We start from the raw sequence: 17076 nt of genomic DNA on the forward strand, positions 1-17076 counted from the left end.
AAAAAAAATCATGAGAGTGGGCTACCTACTGACAATTACACCCTTTCCTAACAAAATAAAAACACAAATCCTATACAGTATTTAAATGGATTCTGAGAAATTGCAGTTTCACAGAGTAACATATCTTACATACATCATGGAAATGCAGCAAAAGACTTCAAGAATGCAATCACAAGCAATACTGATTATAGCTAAAATTACTTGGCATACACAATTTTTCAAAACATCTTTAGCATACCCAATGACCAAAAATAATTCTAGAATTAACAGCTGTTATAAATGAACTGAATAAAAGGTAAGTCAGTTTCCTGGGCAACTTCTGAATGAGATAATTATATGAACATAATGCCAACTTGATAATTTTTACCTAAAAAGTTTTATTATGAAATTTATATATTTTTCACAAGTTTATACAGTTTAGGAGGCAGTTAAAAATTCACCATTAACAATAAAGTCAAACACAAACTATAAGCTAAGTAACATACAATAAATATGCATAGTTATTCATTTATTTGGAGCCTTTATAATTCCACTTGGAATTACAAAAACGGTAAGTTCCAGGATTACTACTAAAGAGAAGTACTTTTCTATACAACAAACAACCTCAAACAAAACTGGAAAATTCAACTTTCCCTAAACTTCAATGACATGTCATCAATTCCTTTACTACCAAACTTCATTTACAAGTGCTTGAAACATGAACAGGATTAAACAGGTGAGTCGTTTCCCCCCCCCCGCCCCCAAAACAAAAACAGTGAGTCCTGTATCTGGACAACTATATAATTTCCTTACCAGAGAATACAGTAAAAGCGGTGAGTCCTATATCAGGACAAATATATAATTTCCTTACCATAGAATACAATAAAAGCAATGATATTCACTTTGTTTTGTTTTCAGACCATCTCTAAAATCATAAAAATTAAAAATGATGCACTTACCAGCAATTTAATAAACAATCCTCTAGAGATTTCAATTTAAGATTAAGGTATACCTGTCAAATGTATGAGCCTGGTTTGTTCGATCAGAATGGTTAAATTATTTGTGAATGTGACTCTAAGAGGAAAAAAGCATTAAAAGAACCCTTTTATTCCGGGGAAACAGAAAAACCATCCAACTCAACAGGCAAATGTAAACTATATTGACACGACCATTCTTGCCGTCTCCTGTACTCTTGCTTCCAGTGACAGCAGGTTCATAGTGTGTCAGAACTACACTTATGGTTAGAATGCTGCAGACAATACTTAGGCATATCTTTTTTAAAAATTTATTTACTTAAGTAATCTCTACACCCCACATGATGCTTGAATTCACCACCCCAAGATCAAGAGTCGCATGCTTTTTCCACTGAGCCAGCCAAGCACCCCAATACTTAAGCATATTGGTGTCATGTCAAGCTATCTACAAAACACTTTGGCTACCCCCCACCTCCCTTCTAACAGACTAGCTGAATGAAAGGGCTGGTAGCTTTAAGACATTAATGTGAAAGGTCAAAAGCTGAAATAGATTCACTTTTAAAAAGAAGAAGTCCTATCAGATATTACTTCATCTTGAGGAAGATTATGATTTCTCACTTGTAATTCAATTGCTATTTTGTATGTACGTCCAAATAGTTTGTAACCTGCAAACAGATGTATCAAATATTAGGTATTTTTACTCAATAAGAGTTCAGATTTTAGGGCACAAAGCAAATTTGCCTAGGTCATATTGCTGAGGCTCATGATATGCACAAGGTCATACAATTAAGAGACAGAATTAGGCTTGAAATCTTTGTGCCTCTGGAGCTCAAATCTGTGTGTTTATCACCATGTTATACTGCCACTGACAATCTGACACGAATATAATAATGTCAGTGCTGAACAAGTAGATTTCTAAGGGTTAAGACAAAAAATGCAAATTATATACTCACATTTGATTGACATGATAGGACAAAGTGTGAAATGGTGCCATAAAAACTACACAGGACAACTAGGTTTCATGAGTAAGGAAAGTAAGTATAAAGCAAAAACTTTCTTTTTTTTTTAATTGTGCAAGCTGTTTTTGCTTTGACTTAATTTCCATGAACAGATAAAAGAAATGCAGCTTTATTCTGGCATCATGATTTTCATAGCAATAATAAAGAACAGTCGCTGGCAAGTTACAGAATTTCAAATGCTATAAAAACAGTAAACTTTTAAAGTTCAGACAACAGACATGTACCTATACTTGATGCCTAATAAAGGCAATTCTCCTCCTGAAAAGAACACCAAATATTTAAGTTTCTTTTACCTTAATCTCAATTTTCTGCCTTTGAGATCTTTGATTTTCTTCAAAGGCAGAAATCTGGAAAGCCAATTCTGGCACTTGACCTCCTTCTCCAAGCATATTACAATGCTGGCTGCACCAGTCCCTGAGGCACTAGACCAGGGAGTGCGATCACTCATTCTCTACCTTTAGTAGGAACTAATATTTCTGAAAGCTGTTACTGGATAGGTCAATCGAGACAAAACTTTTTCCTGCAGGACATCAATCGACCACTTCTTTTACTTTTTGAAAGTCTCTAAAACCAAGCGGAGATTGCTGAAAGAATGTGAAGCTGAAGGTTGACATCAACACTTGTAGATTTTTTTAAGCAATCAAGATAGATTTTTAAATATCCATTTTAAATAGGTTAAATTGTGGAGTAACAAGCTTCATCTTATTTTCATAGTGCAGAAGCCTACGACATTTCCTATGAGGTATGGAGAAAATATTCTGCAAGGGGAAGAGCTTCTGCAATGGAATGATAACTACACATTGCAGTATCTTAAGCTAAACTTTTCAAGTAGTGACCTGACAAATGAGGCCCACCAGAACTGTACTAATGCTTTTTTAGATAATATTAATACACATCTACAATAGATAAGAATTTAAGACAAAGTATCTATTTTTCAGGTGAATCAAAAATTTAAAATCAAGAAGTATCAAAAGCTATGTACAAAAGGGCCAACAACCAAACAGTAAGCAATGACAAGTGATTAAATCCAAAACACCAAGTTGCTAAGTTATAGGGAAGCTGCTGTTCATCTGGACCTTTGCCCAGAACCCAAAAATTTGGAGGAGAAACGCTGGTGGTTTAAAGGGAACAAGAGTTCTACATTTGCAGCCTCATTCCTTTATCTGGACAGCTAATCTTGACCTTGCAGAAGCTTCCTTTGATACTGTTTCTACTGAAATGGCCAAAACAACAGTGGAAAATCCAAAAGGGTACCAAAGCTCTTATGTGGAAATCCACTGTTCAAAAAACACCTACAGAAAAAGGGGCACCTGGCTGGCTCAGTTGGTGGAGCATCCAACTCTTGATCTCGGGGTTGTGAGTTTGAGCCCCACCTTGGGTGTAGACATTAATTAAAACAAAAACAAAAACCCAACACCTAGAGAATGTATTTAAAGTGAAGATCAGAAATTCTACATTCCTTACATCAACCTGAGATTCTGGCAAAGGAAACAGTGAAGTATTTTAAAACCCCTCAAAATCCTTTAAGGTAACTAAATACAGGGCAAAATTATCTGTACTCTCCCGGGCTTATGGCCCACTTCTTTTGACAAAAAGGTTTTTTTCTTTTCTTCAAAGACTGAGTTCCTTTAAGAACCACCACCTGCTCAGGGTGCATTTTTTTTTTCCCCCTCAAGAAGGCATCTGCACTGCAGATCTCTGCATGAGGGGAGCTTGAGCTTGCCAGCCAGCTCCCACCAGCAGGCAAACGCGTATACAATGGAAACTAAAAGCGGCCTGCAGCTTCCCTCCTAGTCTTTCACAGAGATAGGAGAATGGGGTTCAACCAGCTCCTGCTTTGTCTAATTTTTCTCCCCCTCCCCCTTTCTGCGCTAAACACCCCCTTTTGTTACACTGGGATCAATAATAGCCCATAGAGAGCATGAAATCAAAATGTGTTTGTTAATGGCTTGGCGTGACTCTTATTATCTTCTAGAATATAAGCAACTGATTGCTTGTCCCCACCCCCACGGCGCGCCAGTGAAGAGCAGGCGGTGTTGCAGATGCAGCCACGGATCCATCTTGGACCCTCAGCTGCTCCCTCCCAAATCTTCCTGAGCTATTCTCATCACGCCTCCTCTTACCTCAGAGCCTCAGAAAAGCGGGCATTTAGAGAGTCTAGCCACACACACACAAAAAGCAAGCAGATAAAAAGAGTATAGAAAACGGCTACCATGTTTCCATGAAACTTCCTGATCCTCCCCACGGGAAACCAAAAAAAAATTTTTTTTTGCAAGACTACCGTGAATTTCTGATGTCAACATCTGTCCGCAAACCTGCAATGCAACCCTTTCACCATCATCCCCTCAAAATCGTAACTAGTTCTTTCTCCTACAACCAATCTGCCCCAATCCTCTCAATCTCTCTAATCCTCCACTAAACCCCGGTTCAGCGGACGGCTCCCCCAAACTGCTGTTTTTCCCCACCTACCCTGCCTCGGCGTTAACGCCCACTCCCTAGAATATCTCCCCGCCCCCAACCTGTTTGCCTCACACCCCGTTATTTCCTCACCGTCTGCACCACCTTACGCTCCCCTCCCCCTTAGCCCATTTTCCAGACGCTCGTTCCCGGGGGCTGAAGCCTCCAGTAGGCGAAGGTGATCTGCCTTCCCCGACCCCCAAAACAAGCCCCTCGAAGGCGGGGTTGCCCCGGCGCGCCTCACCCGCACAGGAGGAGCCGCAGCTCTTCGCCCCCAGGGCGGGGCAGGATCCAGGGCTCCCGCCGCCGGGCGCCGAGGGTTCGGCCCCGGAGGACGACGAGGAAACGGACGGGGACTGAGTGGCCGCCGACGGCTCCGCCATGGCTGCGCGAGCAAGGGCAGGAAAGGGGTGAAGAGAGATGCGGGGCGGGAGAGAGGGAGGGGAAAGAAAATAATCGAGCAGCAAGCTCTCAGAAGACCCTTCGCTCCTCCTGCTCCGAGGACAGACTCCGACAGACTGACTGACTCAGCCGAGCGCAGCGAGAGGGCGGGAGCGCGAGCGCGCAGGCGCACAAAAGGCTCCCGGGCGGGCGGCGGTCGCGCCTAGGCGCCCAGCGACGCAAGGCGCAAGCGCAAGAACTGTCCCTCCGCGCTCCTGCGGGGAAGGAGGGGCAAAACTGGCTTCACGCTGCATCCGCGCGGGAGGCCGGCGTGGGCCGTGCCCTCCGGGAACCAGACGCAAGGGGCGTGGCCAAGTATCAAGCTCCGCCTACCACTGCGGCCGAAGTGGGAGGGGGCCCTGCAGGTTAGTGTCTCTTTACAACTCTTTGTGAATGCTTCAGGGGCGGCGGATTATGTGTTTTAACGATATTAGTTTCTTTTGCTTCCATTAGCTGGAGTATGTCTTCCCCATAAATTCCAGAGCGGATGTCTATTGTCTGATGCGTTTCGGCCTGTGACGCCAATGAAAAGTGAAAACCACAATGTGGATAGGCCCACTCTGCAAGGTGCTTTATGAATTTTTGTGGATGTGTCGTAATATCACCATGAGGCAGAGATGGCACTGTCTCCCATTCGGTAGGTGGAGCAAGATGCTAGACAGAATGAAAAGCTATTACTCATTCCAGTCACATTGCAATGCAGCTGCAGAACCTGCTTCATATTCTTACGTTGTTTCTGTTCCCAAAGAGGAGTCCACCTTGGGTCTTAAGGTTGTCCTTTCTTCCAAATAGGCTATCAGGTAAAGAAGACATATTTTGAAGAAAAAATAGCTGAGCTAATGAGGAAAAAGAAGAGCCAGGAGATAACATCCTGGCTGCGGTCATGAAGGAGGGTAAGATAAGGTATTAAAAATTGAGAATAGGGCACAAAATACACATAATTGAATTTTATTCATAGCCTAAATGGAATCCTTTGCAGAGAATTTACTTGAAACCAGATATCTAGCTTATACTGAATTTTTTTGTCTTCTCTTTGGTTGGATTGTGAAATAGAAAGCCTTCTCCATAGGCCTGGTTAAAATATTTGAAATGTGCATAATTCTTTTAAAAAGGGGAATGTAAACTGGAAATGACCATGATCAAAACTGTTGCCCTTGTTATTGCTAAAGCAGCAATCGATGACCTGAAGGGCAACTGCAAGATCAGCAGATCCTGCAGAGATGCAGCCTCATGAAGGGGGAGGTAGTAAGCCAGGCAGCAACACAGAGGAAAAGCGATCTGACCAGTGGAAATCTTCTAGAACAGGAAGTGGACTACATCTGCCCTTGACAGTTTTTAAGGTCAGGTAAAGCTCAAACAGGAAAAAAACTGGCCATTGCAACGTTCTGAAAAACAGGCACAGAAAATATTTCCCAAAATAACTTCATGGCAAATATCTTACTCTGACACTTACAGCATCACTTGATAATGCAGCAATCTGTCCTTCAGATGACAAAGGGAAATACAAGCCAATCTGATAACCAAGCCAGTTATCTACTCATTCTAATAAATGCATAAACTTTAAAAATGTATGTTATTAGGAGCTGGATAAGGAAATGAACGATGCTGGTCCCTAGCCCTGACAGCGATTGCTAGGATCTGAAGACCCTGCTTGGAAAGGAATCCTGTTTTCATGGTAACTAGAAGCAGAGAAAAGAAACTAAAAATCAAGACACTGATGTTGTCTTGGTGGTCCTTTCATACTCTTAAGATTTCTTACATCAGAGGCCTTGTGCCAGGTCCAATTCCTGAAGCTGCCTTTCCTTCCTGCTCCCTCTTGCTGTACCAGTAAATTCCCTGAGACTGACTCTTGCTTGAGATGTTATTTGTATATAAGGTTTGTTCCACAAATGTTTACTGATCACCTGCTGAGTGAATGACACTCTCCTGGGAAATTTGGAGGAATCCAAAAAATGTTTGTCCTGTCTTCAATGAGCTTACAAGCTAGTTGGGGCTTAAAACATACTCACATAAAAATAAAAATTAAATAGCAACCAAAACAACCCCCAGCAACACAAAGCTATAGTGTTCTGCTTAGATGGCAGTGAATTGTACGGATTTAAAGGGAGAGGGAGTCACTATGGAGTCGTAGTGGCTTGCGGAGGTTTTATGAAGAAGCGCAAAGTTAGATGGGAGTTTGGAATGGTAAGGAGGTCATTAAAGGCAGAGGAGAATGGTATGAAGCAAATGCCAGGGGCTGCTTTTGTGCAAGTGTACAATAAGACCTCCTTGTGGGCAGACCAGTCACAGAAGAGCACCCCTTCCTCCCAGCCCAACCCATGATGCACTTCAAATGCTGGCTTGTTTAGCAGAACTTGGCCTAGATTTGATCCTCTCTTGCCCCTCCCCTCCACAGGCTGCCTTAGACCTACACATAGAAAGCACAGCCATCTGTGGTGGCTAGAGGGTCCAAGTGTGACCCTGGGTAAAGTGTTTTGGGTGTGGTTAGCCCAGGTTGGCTAGAGCCAAGGGCTAAGAAGACGGAGATAAAATGGGGAAGATGTGTTGGGGCCAGAGTGTGGAGAAGCGGTAATATAGCACTAAGGAACCAAGGCTTCCTTTTAAGGCTGATGGGGATTCAGTGAATGTTTGCAGGCAGGGAAGGGCTCAGATGGGATTTTTAAATGCTCACTGGAGCATAGCCACTTCTCAGTTCTGTGGAGCAATTTTTACTGCTGAGGCACTGAGCTGGGCCTCTTCCTTGGCTCTGTCCTTGTAGGACTGGTATTTACACTGGTATTTACAGTCCTTATAGGACTGCTAATTTCCCCACTCAGCTTCTGGGCCATCTCATTATCCCATCTTTTTCTTGACTATTAGAAAAAAGTATTTTTTAATTAAAAAATCTCTTCGAATATATTTGTATGTCATATATATATATATGTTCACATATATATGAGTGTATATATACCTTAAAGTTTTCTTCTGTTAATAACCCCTCTCTAGCTCCTAGTCTCCCCCTCTACACACACATAGGTAAGTACTGTTAGGAGCTTTTTGTGGCAAATGCAAAGGTGAATATAGCAAATCTTTATCCTCATTCGCTCTTTTTTTTTAAATATATATTTTCAGATTTTATTTATTTGAGAGAGAGAGAGAAAGAGCATGAGCAGGGGGGAGGGGCAGAGGGAGGAGCTGACTCCCCCCACCGAGCAGTGAGCCCAACTTGGGGCTCCATCCCAGGACCCTGGGCTCATGACCTGAGGCGAAGGCAGACATTTAACTGACTGAGCCACCCAGGCGCCCCTTCGTTTACTCTTTAACACAAATGATAGCATGCTATACACAGGTATGTTGCTTCCTTTCCTTAATTGTAAATTCTAGTGATCCTTTCACTAGATTTTAAATTCTTACACTGTGTGTTGCAATTGTGTCAAGTCATTGGCCTTTGGCCCCTCTCTCTGAGTATCCTTTTGAAGAGACAGAGAGCTATACTGTTAACAAGAACAAGAATGAAGCAGCTGGTAGGTCTTGAGCTCTTAGAGTATTACCACCATGTTGAGGGCCTGATATCCAACTTTATAACAGCCTGTGAGTTGGGGTTGACTATTTTTTCTTTTCTTTATTTTTTTTTTCAGAGAGAGAGGCAGGGGAGGGGCAGAGGGAGAGGGAGAGAGAGAATCTTGAGCAGGCTCCACGCCCAGCGCAGAGCCCGACTCAGCTTGGGGCTTAGTCTCACAGAGTCTTGGACCCTAAGACACCAGGTGCCCAGCTGGGCATCATTTAAATATTTGTATATTAAGTACTTAAATGTTTGCTCTGTGTATAGAATGAGCTATTGACTTGGTGTCATAGTTTATAAAAAGAAAACAGTCAGGGCACCTGGATGGCTCAGTCAGTTAAGCATCCGACTCTTGATTTTGGCTTAGGTCATGATCCCAGGGTCCTGGGATTCAAGGTCCCATGTGGGCCTCCCTGCTCAGCAGGGAGTCTGTTTGAGGATTCTCTCTTCCTCTTCCTCTGCCCCTCCCCACCTAAAATAAACAAATAAATCTTTTTTTTTTTTTTAAATGATGCCCAGGGATGCCAGTGGTCCAGTCTGTCCCTTCTGAGGCCCCAGACTGTTGCTTAAACATGGATCCTACGAGTAGGCGGTAAGAGAAAAGGCTGAACTGAGGCCCAGCACAATCACAGTGAGTGATAATTATTTACTTGGCTGTTTATCCCACAAGACTGGGAGTCTCTGGAGGACAGGAATATGTCTTATGCATATGTCAGCAATACTGCCTAGCACTATGCCTGGCACATAAGAATTTTGGAAAGCTATTTTTGGAAAGCTTTGGAACCTGAGTCACAGTGGATGTCACTGCAGAAAACAATTTTATTATTTCTGTGCTTCATAAAATACTTGATTATGACTTTGTTTTGGCTTTCCAGAATGAATATGATTACCAATTTTTGAACACTAACTATGCATCAGTCGTAATTGCCAAATACTTAGATCTATTTTAACCCACAACAACTCAAATCATTTGGCAATAGATAATGAAATAAGTTCAAAGAGGTTAAGTAAGTCACCCAAGTTTGCACAGCTAGTAAGCATCGAAGCCAGGATTCAAAGCCAGGAGAGTCTGACCCCAAACCCTGTGGTCTTAACCACTCAAACATGTCTACATGTTACCTGCTTCTGGAAAACCACAAGGAAAGCTCAGCCTCTGGTCATACCACATGACTCAATTCAGAGTGAGATGGCTGAAGGCAGGCTGTAATCAGTATTATCAATATTTAGCATTTTGAATGTCCACTGTTTTGATGACCCTGGTTATTTGAGAAGGAAACAACACTAACAACAAAACGTAGTTCTTGTATACAGGAGTAGCTTTCTAAGTTGTGACTAATCCTAAAGTCTACCTATAATTTGTACTGTGTTGTTCTAAATTCCAAAAACTTCTACAAGGTATGGGGAAGGCTGATGTGCTGACACTGACTTTGATGCAATTAATTGAGACAGATGTAATGTCAGTGTTTGCTGGTCACTTCCTAACAGGATGGATTTCAGTGGATCTCTACTGGGAGCCCTTAAAATAGAACAACGTATTTTGTTTCAAAGCAAAAGTTAGGGACTTAATATTAAGGGAGCAAGAAAGTGAGTGAGCAGTGTTAGGTGTCTCATATCCCTTCTTTATCCATCCATTCAATAAATATTAGAGTTTCTACTATCTGCCTGGCATTGTATGAAGCACTGTGGATATAGCAGTAAACAAAAACAGACAAAAATTCCTATTCTGGTGGGAAGAGAAACAAAAAGATTATGTTTTACTTAAAACATAAGTCAGGGGCGCCTGGGTGGCTCAGTCAGTTTAGGGTCTGCCTCCGGATGAGGTCATGATCCCAGGGTCCTGAGATCGAGCCCAGCATCTGGCTCCCTGCTCAGCGGGGAGTCTGCTTCTCCCTCTGCCCCTAACCCCACTCGTGCTCTCTCTCTCTCTCTCAAATAAATAAATAAAAATAAAACATAAGTCAGATGGTAAGATGTCTAATGAAGTTGGACGGGGAAGGGGACTAGAGAATTCTGGGATGTGTGTGCAATTTTAAATTCTTACACTGTGTGTTGCAATTGTGTCAAGTCATTGGCCTTTGGCCCCTCTCTCTGAGCATGCCACATAATGGCCTGGACTTGTGTCACATCCTGTAGGTTTTGCCTTCTGCACACCTAGTGTGAAACCCCAATAACCACTTGCCCTGATGTTCATGGCTGGTTTCTTGCTGGCCTGAGTGGACTAGATCTAATCTATAGACTCTTAAATCTAAAGCCTAGAGGAGGGTATTCACGTAATCTTGAGAGTTTGGGGAGAATAAGAAGGCAGAGGGAAAGAAATCAAAACAGGATTTCTTTAGATAAGATTAGGCAAAATTATCTCTCTCTTCTCCTCTGTCCTAATCACTCAGGAAGTAAGAAAAAAAAACAAAACAGCTCAAAGGCTTGGCAGGGCCTGGAGGTGGCTGGAAGGAGGTTCTGGGCGGATTATAATAGTTAAGGCAGAGGCCGAAGTGGGGCGCCTTGCGGGCTCAGTCAGAGGAGCATGCAGCTCTTGATCTTCTGGTGGATTCGAGCCCCACCCTTGGGTGTAGAGATTACTTAAAAACAAACAAACAAACAAGCTTAAAAAAAGTTAGAGGCAGAAGAAAGTATAATAATTTGTCTAATGAATGAGGGAATGGTGATGCCAAGAGGTGGTGGTGATGGGATGGATGGATGCTTTAGCCTCCCATAAGCTCCACCAGCTACTTATCTCCAATAACCGCCCTTACCCCCAACAAATCCAAACTAACAAGATTCTTCACAACTGACATTTTCTTAATCACACGTGAAGTGTGAATAAAAAGCATTTTCGGAGAACCTTGTTTTGTATTGACCTAACACACACTTTAAGTAGGGTGTGCTTGCAAAAGGAGCTTCAAAGCAAGCCCTGTAAACCCGACATTTACAAAACATGGCCATGGCTTAGGCTGGACAGAGCCTGTGGAAGGAGTTTCCCTGGAAGTTCTTAGCTGTTAAGGGTGGTGGTGATGGTCCACTACCAGGCTTGGCCAGGCATGCGATTATGGGGTGAAACTGATGATGGTGGTGATGAAGTCACGTCCTCATCTCCTTGTGAAGTCAAAATCGTTAAAAATCCAGTGACGCTCACGTCATCCAGGTTTGAGGCCTCCCTTTGGTCCTTTGGTCCTTAAGCACTGAAACTGTCAAACGCGGCAGATAGGGGCTAGCGGCGGGTTATCCCAAGTCCTCCGCCCCGGGGCGGGTCTCAAGACTAGGATCTTGGCGGGGCTGGCTGGCCGGCCGGCCCCGGCCTGAGCCGGCCCGCCCCTCCCTTCCCCGCATGGCCTGCTGGGAGTTGTAGTTTAGTCGTCGAAGAGACGCGCCAAACCTCTTCCCTCTCTTCCGTTTCCTCTTCGCCCCGGATGAGTGCGCAGAATAGGGACCGCAGGAGGGGCACCCAGAGAGTTTGGGACTACAATTCCCAGCGGACCGCCTTCCCTAGTGCGCAGTCCCAGGTAGCCGGCGGCTCGCTCGCGCGCAGGAGCACACGCGTTGGGCGGTGGCGGGATTTGGCCGCGTGCATCTTCCTGCCCCTGCCCGCCCAGCGCCCGCCGCGAGTAGCGCGGGCCGTCCGGCCTCGCAGACCCGCCCTGTGTTCGTTCCCTCGGAGCTCTGCGAGCCCCTCCTCCTACCCAGTTTCTTCTAGAGCCCAGGCCCCGCCCGTTTCCCACCTCCTGGGCCGGGTTCGTTCACGACTCAGCCCATCCCTCTCTGCGCCCCTGCTGCTTCTGCTGAAGGCGGAGGCTCCATGTTGTCCCCTCAGCGAGCGGTAGCGGCTGCCTCGGGAGGAGCAGGTGAGGCTCCCAATTTTCCCCGGGCCCGCTCCGTGGCCCCTCCGCCGCCCTCCCGACTATAGCCCCGAGGAGAACGCCCGCACCGCCGCCCGTTCCTCGTCCCAGAGCTGGGACCCTGCGCCCCTCGCCGGGGCACCCTCGGCCCGCGAATTCGGGGCTGGGGGCTCTTAGTGAGGCCTGGCCGGTCGGGCGCGGGCGGCGCTTCCCGCGGCTCCCGGGGAAGCGGCAGCCGTCGGCGGTCGGGCCCTGCGCTCGCGGGAGGCCGGCAGTGCGCTAGGCCGGGGGACGGGCGGCGTGCCGGCCCCGCCCTGACCGAGCCGCGCGCTCCGGGGCTGCGGCTCCCTCCTTGCCTGGCGCTTCGCAGGGTCGCGGGCCGGGAACCGGGAACGTAGATGCTTTACTTTCGGTCTTTGACAAAGCGCTGGACGGCTGCGAAGTGTTTCGGAGTTGGAAGCTTAACTTTTATCCTAACGACCTCGAGGCGCTGACAAGCATTAGGAAAGTTGATTTTAAGCCCACACTTCTTTCTATAAACGAGATAAAAGAATGTGGCCTAAATTGCTTTTTTAGGAAGTTCTTTTAGTACGTTGTTCTCTTGCTTCCTTGAAGACATAAAAAATGGTAAAAGAATTAAAAATTAAATAGAGATTAATCAAAAATTGAAGGATACTTCATCTGTCATTTTATCTGGCTTTATTCTTGATTAATGTGTGTGCTCTTGAAATCGCCAAAAGTTTCACGTGCGAAATCTAAAGGCAAAAAAAGAAAAGAACATTGAAGAATCTTAATAAATAAATCCCAACCCTCAAATTTGAATACGAAGTTGGGTGGGATGTTTTGTGAAAGGGAGAAAAGAACTAACGGACGAAAAACGCAGTTTCACATTTTGGCTTGCCTTTGGAGAAGCAAAAACCTACGTGGTTTTAATCCATGTCAAGTGTTCAGTATTGCAGTGAACTGAAATTCAAATTAGTGCTTTTTTTTTTTTTCCACTTTCCACAGAAACTAGCTTGTAGTCTAGAAATCCCTGTTTCTGCTTTACCACCTGTAAAGGAAAGGCTTGGATGAAAAGGATCTCTATATAATGAAGAATTAACACCAGTACAGCACATTGTTTTATTAGCTACCATTTACTATCTCATTGGAGTAATCATGAAATTAGGAAAAATGACAACAAAGGATAAATAATGTGTACTAGCATACTTTTTGTAGTTTTCACTCAATAGTGTAGAATAGGCTTTTTGAAATTGGTGTTCTATGGTGGAGCAGGTGTGTTTTTCATGGTTATGATTTCTAAATCTTAGAATAAAGGATAGATGCACACTAATTTAAAATGAGATAATCGAGAATTGTAAGAAGCAAGAAATTAAAGTTCTCTCTACCTCCCCCAACCCCCAGTGCTAGGTCACTTAACAGTTTGGCTACATATTAAGATTCCAATGAAATAGGGAACCCCAGGTTGTGTGAACTTGTTGAGAACTAGAATTTGCCTATAATGACTAGGCATGCCTGTTAAAGTGTCTATGGCCTTGTGAACTGAGAAATTGTTCAAATAACACAGCTGCATTTTAAAGTTATCTGAATTTTAAAACATTTTCCCAAGTTATCTTGAGGTTTTGGGAGTATATTCTTTAAAAAAACATCAAGGGGGAAAAGTGAGGGGAAAGCTTTTATTTAAAGGAAAAAAACCCGTTAGTTGGGCTGTGGATCTCCATTCTGCTGCATGATTAGAATAACCTGCGGTGTGCTGGCTTTGGCAGCACATATACTAAAATTGGAACGATACAGAGAAGGTTAGCATGGCCCCTGCGCAAGGATGACACGCAAATTCGTGAAGCGTTCCATATTTTTAGTGGGGAAGATAATAGTAAAGGAGTAGACTACATTTAAAAAAAAAAAAAAAAAAGAATAACCTGCGGTATTTTAAACCTGACAGTGCATGGGACCCACAGATTCTGATTTAATTTGTTGAGGGGCCAGGCAACAGTTAAAAAAAGAACATTGAGTATTTCTGATTTGCATACTAATATAATAAAATTTCCCTATAGGTGGTTGCTTACATTTGAATTGATTTGCTACTTAATAGGAAGTATAATTTATAATATCAATGTAGTGAGAAGTTGATGCTCTTTGCAAATTTGTAAAGAATGCTTTTTATTAGCATGTATTTTGATAGAATTTGTTGATATATTTCACAGCTAAAGTATATTACAAGTTAGGAAATAGACTTTACTGGTATAGTCGGTGAAAAAACAAAGTAGATTAACTGTATTTATGTCTTGAAATCATAAGGAATCCAAGTCAAATATTGCCAATTAACTGCGTTCGCGCTTTCCCCTGGTTTAAAAAAAAAAAGGAAGAAGAAAGCCTATTCATCTGGAACACAAAACCTTCAGGTAACCAAATTGATTTTGGTGATTTTTTTTTTTTAAAGATTTTATTTATTTATTTGACAGAGGGAGACACAGTGAAAGAAGGAACATAAGCAGGGGGAGTGGGAGAGGGAGAAGCAGGCTTCCCGCTGAGCAGGGAGCCCGATGCGATGCGGGGCTGGATCCCAGGACTCTGGGATCAGGACCTGATCCGAAGGCAGCCGCTTAACCGACTGAGCCACCCAGTCGACCTGATTTTGGTGATTTTTTATTTTTAGGCCTGAGTCAAATAAGATGAATATTGAACTCATTCTATTAAAAATAATTTTTTTTCTATAGCATAGCCTGGCATAATTTTTAGATTCAACCTAGTCTCTGCATTTCTGAATCTTAAGTACTGTTTAGTCATAATTGGTCTTTATAAATCCATAAAGCACTACAAAATTGACAAAATATGGTTTTGTTCAGCATTCTGTGCTAAAGTATAAAGATTTCTTATGACAGATGAATTGAGAAAAAGTTTCCTCTTAAACCGTTTAATTGATTCTAATGTAAATTTCCCCCAGTATTCTCTTCTGTTGGGTGTAAGTAGTATTTTTATTGAAACAACTTTAAAAATGTCTGTCTCTACCAGTATATTACTGCCTTAAGACAAAATAGACTATATAAAAGCACTCCCCCACCATCAGCGGAATGGAACCACACCCAGCCCTTTGAGTTGGCTGAGGGCTTACCGACATATATGATGATGTGTTTTCTCTGGCCTTGCCTGAATTAGGAACTTTGAAGACTGCCAGCGAGAACAAGGCATGAAATGGTATGCTTCTGTTTTTGGGTGTGTTGTTCTTGCCCTTTAGTGAATATGTTTTAAAAGGAAAGTGGAAAACTCAGGTCATAACTTTACCCTGAGTCATTCACTCTACTTAGTGAAATGTTTCTGAAACTGTAGTTAATTTGCTTTTTGGAACTCTGAATAGTAAAGATGAGCACTGGGGCTGGCTCTGCCGTAAGTGGTTCTTAACCCAGGGTGATTTTGCTGCGGTGGGACATTTAGCAATATCTGCAGACATTTTTGGGTCTTACAACCAGGAGGTAGCACTACTGGTATCTAGTGGGTAGAGGCCAGAGTTGCTGCTAAATACCTACAATGAATAGGCTAGCTCCCCACAACAAAGAGTTATCCAGCCCAAAATACCAGTAGTGTCGAGGTTGAGAAACCCTGGTCTGCACTGTTTAATTGATCAACTAAATTCTGTATGAATTTTCTGAAATAGCATTTGTAACTGCTTCCAGTTAACTAGTTTCATTGAATTTATCACTGTTCAGATGGTCTTTTCAAATATTTGAGGGGAATTTAAGCTTTTTTTCCCCTATAATGTTTTTTGATAGAATTTATTTCTTAGAATGTATGTTTTCCATAGGACTGGAAAGGCCAATTATGATTAAGTAGTCTCACCGGCTTTTATATAGCCTATGCAGCTACTTTTGAATTTTTAAAAGACTTTTTTTTTTAAGATTTTATTCATTTATTTGAGAGAGAGAGAGACAGCATGAGTGGGAGGGGCAGAGGGAGAGCGAATATCAAGCAGACTCCACACCGAGTGCGGAGCCCAACGTGGGCCTCAATCCCTGAGATTGCAACCTGAGCCGAAACCAAGAGTTGGATGCTCAACCAACTGCACCGTGCAGGTGCCCCTAAAAGACTTTTTTAAAAGTAGCTGCAGGGGCTGTTGGGAGGCGCAGTCAGTTGAGTGTCTGATTCTTGGTTTTGGCTTAGGTTGTGATCTCCGGGTCATGAGGTGGAGCCCCGTTGGGCTCCTCACTCAGTTCAGGGTATGCTTGAGATTCTTTCTTCCTCTCCCTCTGCCCCTCCTGCTCGTGCGTTTTCTCTCTCAATAAATAAAAAATCTTTAAGACAAAAATTCAGAGTTAGGTCATTCTAAGAGAGTTAATGCTGTAATTTGCTCGGATCTCTAGTTTTCCCTATGATAATTAGTTTCACCTGTTAGTCTCAACGTCTTTCTACTTGGGTTGTCTGTTTTTGTCATTTTAGTGCAGAGCCAGTCTATTGAATGCAGTTATTACAGAGATTATTTGAGCAGGCATATTTAAACCTATTGGTTAGTCTGGGTTAAGGTGTATTGTGCCAAAAGTAAAGGCTAATCAGCACTTTAAAAGTAATTAGAGGGGCTCCTGGGTGGCTCAGTTGGTTGGGTGTTGGGATGAGTCCCGAGTCGGGCTCTCTGCTTGGTGGGGAGCCTGCTTCTCCCTTTCCCTCTGTCCCCCCCACCCCACTCATGCTCTCTCTCAAATAAATAAATAAATCTTTAAAAAAATAAAAGTAATTAGAAAAAAGGTTGTAGCTTCCACATAAACTGTTGAAAGGCTTTTTAATTATCTAAATATTTTCAGCACTTCCTACATAACTGAAATGAAGGCTGATTCAGTATTACCATA

The 17076-nt window shown here is 43.1% G+C and overlaps 2 protein-coding genes and 1 non-coding gene across 8 annotated transcripts in view; 2 read left to right on the plus strand and 1 right to left on the minus strand.

The window, feature by feature from the left end:
* RTN3 (reticulon 3) overlaps positions 1–5024 on the minus strand; it is a 62347-nt gene extending 57323 nt beyond the window's left edge. The window contains exon 1 of one of the 3 annotated variants that reach the window (XM_036100414.2): positions 4674–5024. In XM_036100414.2, the coding sequence (XP_035956307.1) occupies positions 4674–4812 (139 nt within the window). In that variant the 5' untranslated portion in view covers positions 4813–5024. The remainder of the gene's footprint in view (positions 1–4673) is intronic. The other 2 variants (XM_036100416.2, XM_036100417.2) reach the window with 2 other exon arrangements.
* A 190-nt stretch (positions 5025–5214) lies between these two features.
* The window catches only part of ATL3 (atlastin GTPase 3), a 63740-nt gene continuing 51878 nt past the window's right edge, over positions 5215–17076 (plus strand). Inside the window, exon 1 of one of the 4 annotated variants that reach the window (XM_036100423.2) lies at positions 5215–5235. Coding sequence is in view for 1 of the 4 variants with exons in the window: in XM_036100421.2 (XP_035956314.1) it covers positions 12202–12247 (46 nt within the window). In the remaining 3 variants the exon portion in view is untranslated. Of the gene's footprint in view, positions 5236–8930; positions 9043–11940; positions 12248–14603; positions 14644–17076 lie in introns of those variants that run through there. The other 3 variants (XM_036100422.2, XM_036100421.2, XM_078057869.1) reach the window with 3 other exon arrangements.
* LOC118541026 (U6 spliceosomal RNA) lies at positions 13992–14098 on the plus strand. Its single transcript, XR_004919918.1, has one exon. It is a non-coding gene; the product is annotated as a U6 spliceosomal RNA (small nuclear RNA).

This window comes from Halichoerus grypus, chromosome 11, assembly GCF_964656455.1.
Source record: "Halichoerus grypus chromosome 11, mHalGry1.hap1.1, whole genome shotgun sequence".
Lineage (NCBI taxonomy): Eukaryota > Metazoa > Chordata > Mammalia > Carnivora > Phocidae > Halichoerus > Halichoerus grypus.